The 1,784-nt window shown below is 61.1% G+C and overlaps 1 protein-coding gene across 1 annotated transcript in view; it reads left to right on the top strand.

Moving 5' to 3' along the window:
- Nucleotides 1-1,784, top strand: part of GYG2 (glycogenin 2) — a 27,743-nt gene that overhangs the window by 13,728 nt on the left and 12,231 nt on the right. Inside the window, exons 3-4 of the mRNA XM_011383480.2 lie at nt 335-419; nt 1,189-1,351. Of these exons, the coding sequence (XP_011381782.1) occupies nt 335-419; nt 1,189-1,351 (248 nt within the window). The remainder of the gene's footprint in view (nt 1-334; nt 420-1,188; nt 1,352-1,784) is intronic.

Below are 1,784 nucleotides of genomic sequence, written 5' to 3'. Positions count from 1 at the left end.
CCAAAAAGGAATCTTCCCTTGATTGTAGATTGAATCGCGTGGTCCTCATTGGACGGCCGCGGCTGGCTCGTTAGGCTTTGCGCCCCACGTGTCATCTGGGAGAGTGGCCCGAAGCACATGTGCCCACCGTGGGCGCTCTCCAAGACGGCCATCGGCAAGCCAGAATGTAGACAGCAGTTGGCGTTGGGGGGCGGGGGGTCCGTTCCGGGTTGTGCAGACGGCTTCCTGTTCCCCCACAAGGCACAGTTTAGGGAGCCGACGTGCGTTGCGGGGGCCTGCAGCCGCTCACCAAGCTTTCCCAGCTGTTGATGGATGACGTCGCGTTGCTCTGCAGACCTCTCTGTGGCCGGGCGTCCGGGGTTGGGGGTCTCATGTACAGTCAGGAGAGCTCCATAGAGGGCCGTAAGGACCTGCAGAAGGTCAGCAAGTCTCAGAGGCGCTGTGAGTTCGATGGCTGGGGACCCACCGGACAGCCGTCTTGCTCAATGTGTCCTCCGTGTTGCGTGGGATCCTGTGCCCCGTAACGACGGGGACGTCCCAGAGCTTGCTTAGGCAGACGTCCACGGGACAGGCTCTAGCTCCTGCGCTAGAAATCTTTGCAGCACGTCGCTGCACAGAACAGGAGATCGACTCGCGCCCGGGTCCCGTGGTGTCACGCAGAGAGGCAGGACCCGTGAGATGCCCGCGCCTGCGGCCGGCAGAACGTGACTTGCCGGTGACAGCAAACACTTTCCTTTGTACATGAGGAGAAAGAGCACGCTCTGGAACAACCACGCGAAGTCTAGTATAGTGCAGACAGGAACCGCGGGCGTGCCCATTTGTCGTCCTCATCAAGCGCCAGTGCCGAGCGTGACCGTGCGTGCTGCACGTCGCTACGGCTGGCCGTGTTCACGGCAGCGTAGCGCGTCGTAGCCCCACGTTATGCTGGCTGTGACTTTACGATGCGCACAAGGTCACCACATTTTCCCGCTCCGTTATAATCCTACGGGGCCGTCGTTGGCCGAAATGTCGTTACGTGGCGCACGACCGTGTGAGCCCCAGATAAAACAGTCGCTCAGGAAACCGGGGAGGGGGGTGGGTTCTGGTCCTTGGACGCCGTCACCCGTCTTCAAGCCCGCCCTAGATTCCTCACGGGAGAACCGGGCGTCACAGAGCTGTTCCCCAGGGTCCCCTGCTGTCCCTCGCCAGGTACTGAGCAACATCGACGAGCTGTTCGACCGTAGCGAGTTGTCCGCGGCCCCGGACCCCGGCTGGCCGGACTGCTTCAACAGCGGAGTCTTTGTCTTCCAACCTTCTCTGGACACGCACAGGCTGCTGCTGCAGCACGCCAGCGACCACGGCAGCTTCGACGGTAGGTGCCGAGAAGCTGGACGTGCCTGTCCCTGTGTCCCTGTGCCCCGTCCCCATCACGTCCAGGCGAGGGGGAGGGTGACGGATGGACGTGAAGAAGCTGGTAAGCAGACGCGCCACGAGAGAGCCACGGAAAACATCTTCTGCGGATGGGAGGAACGGCTCCCCGATTCTGCTCACGGGGCGTGCGCTGGCAAATCTTCCGTAAAATGCCAGGCGATACATTTTTAGCTCGGCGGGCCACGTGGTGTCCGTCACAGATACTTAACCCCGCAGTTGTAGAGGGAACGTAGCCAGTGACGAGCCGTGAGCCAGTGAGCGTGGCTGCGTCCCAGGACAGGCTTGTTTACGAAAACAGATGCAGACGGTAGCTGGCCGGCCCCGCATGTAGAATAAAGGGGAACTTTAAAGTGAGCCAAGCAGAAGGCAAATAT

This window comes from Pteropus vampyrus, unplaced genomic scaffold (genome assembly GCF_000151845.1).
Source record: "Pteropus vampyrus isolate Shadow unplaced genomic scaffold, Pvam_2.0 Scaffold521, whole genome shotgun sequence".
Lineage (NCBI taxonomy): Eukaryota > Metazoa > Chordata > Mammalia > Chiroptera > Pteropodidae > Pteropus > Pteropus vampyrus.
This window is presented reverse-complemented; position numbering and strand designations above follow the sequence as displayed.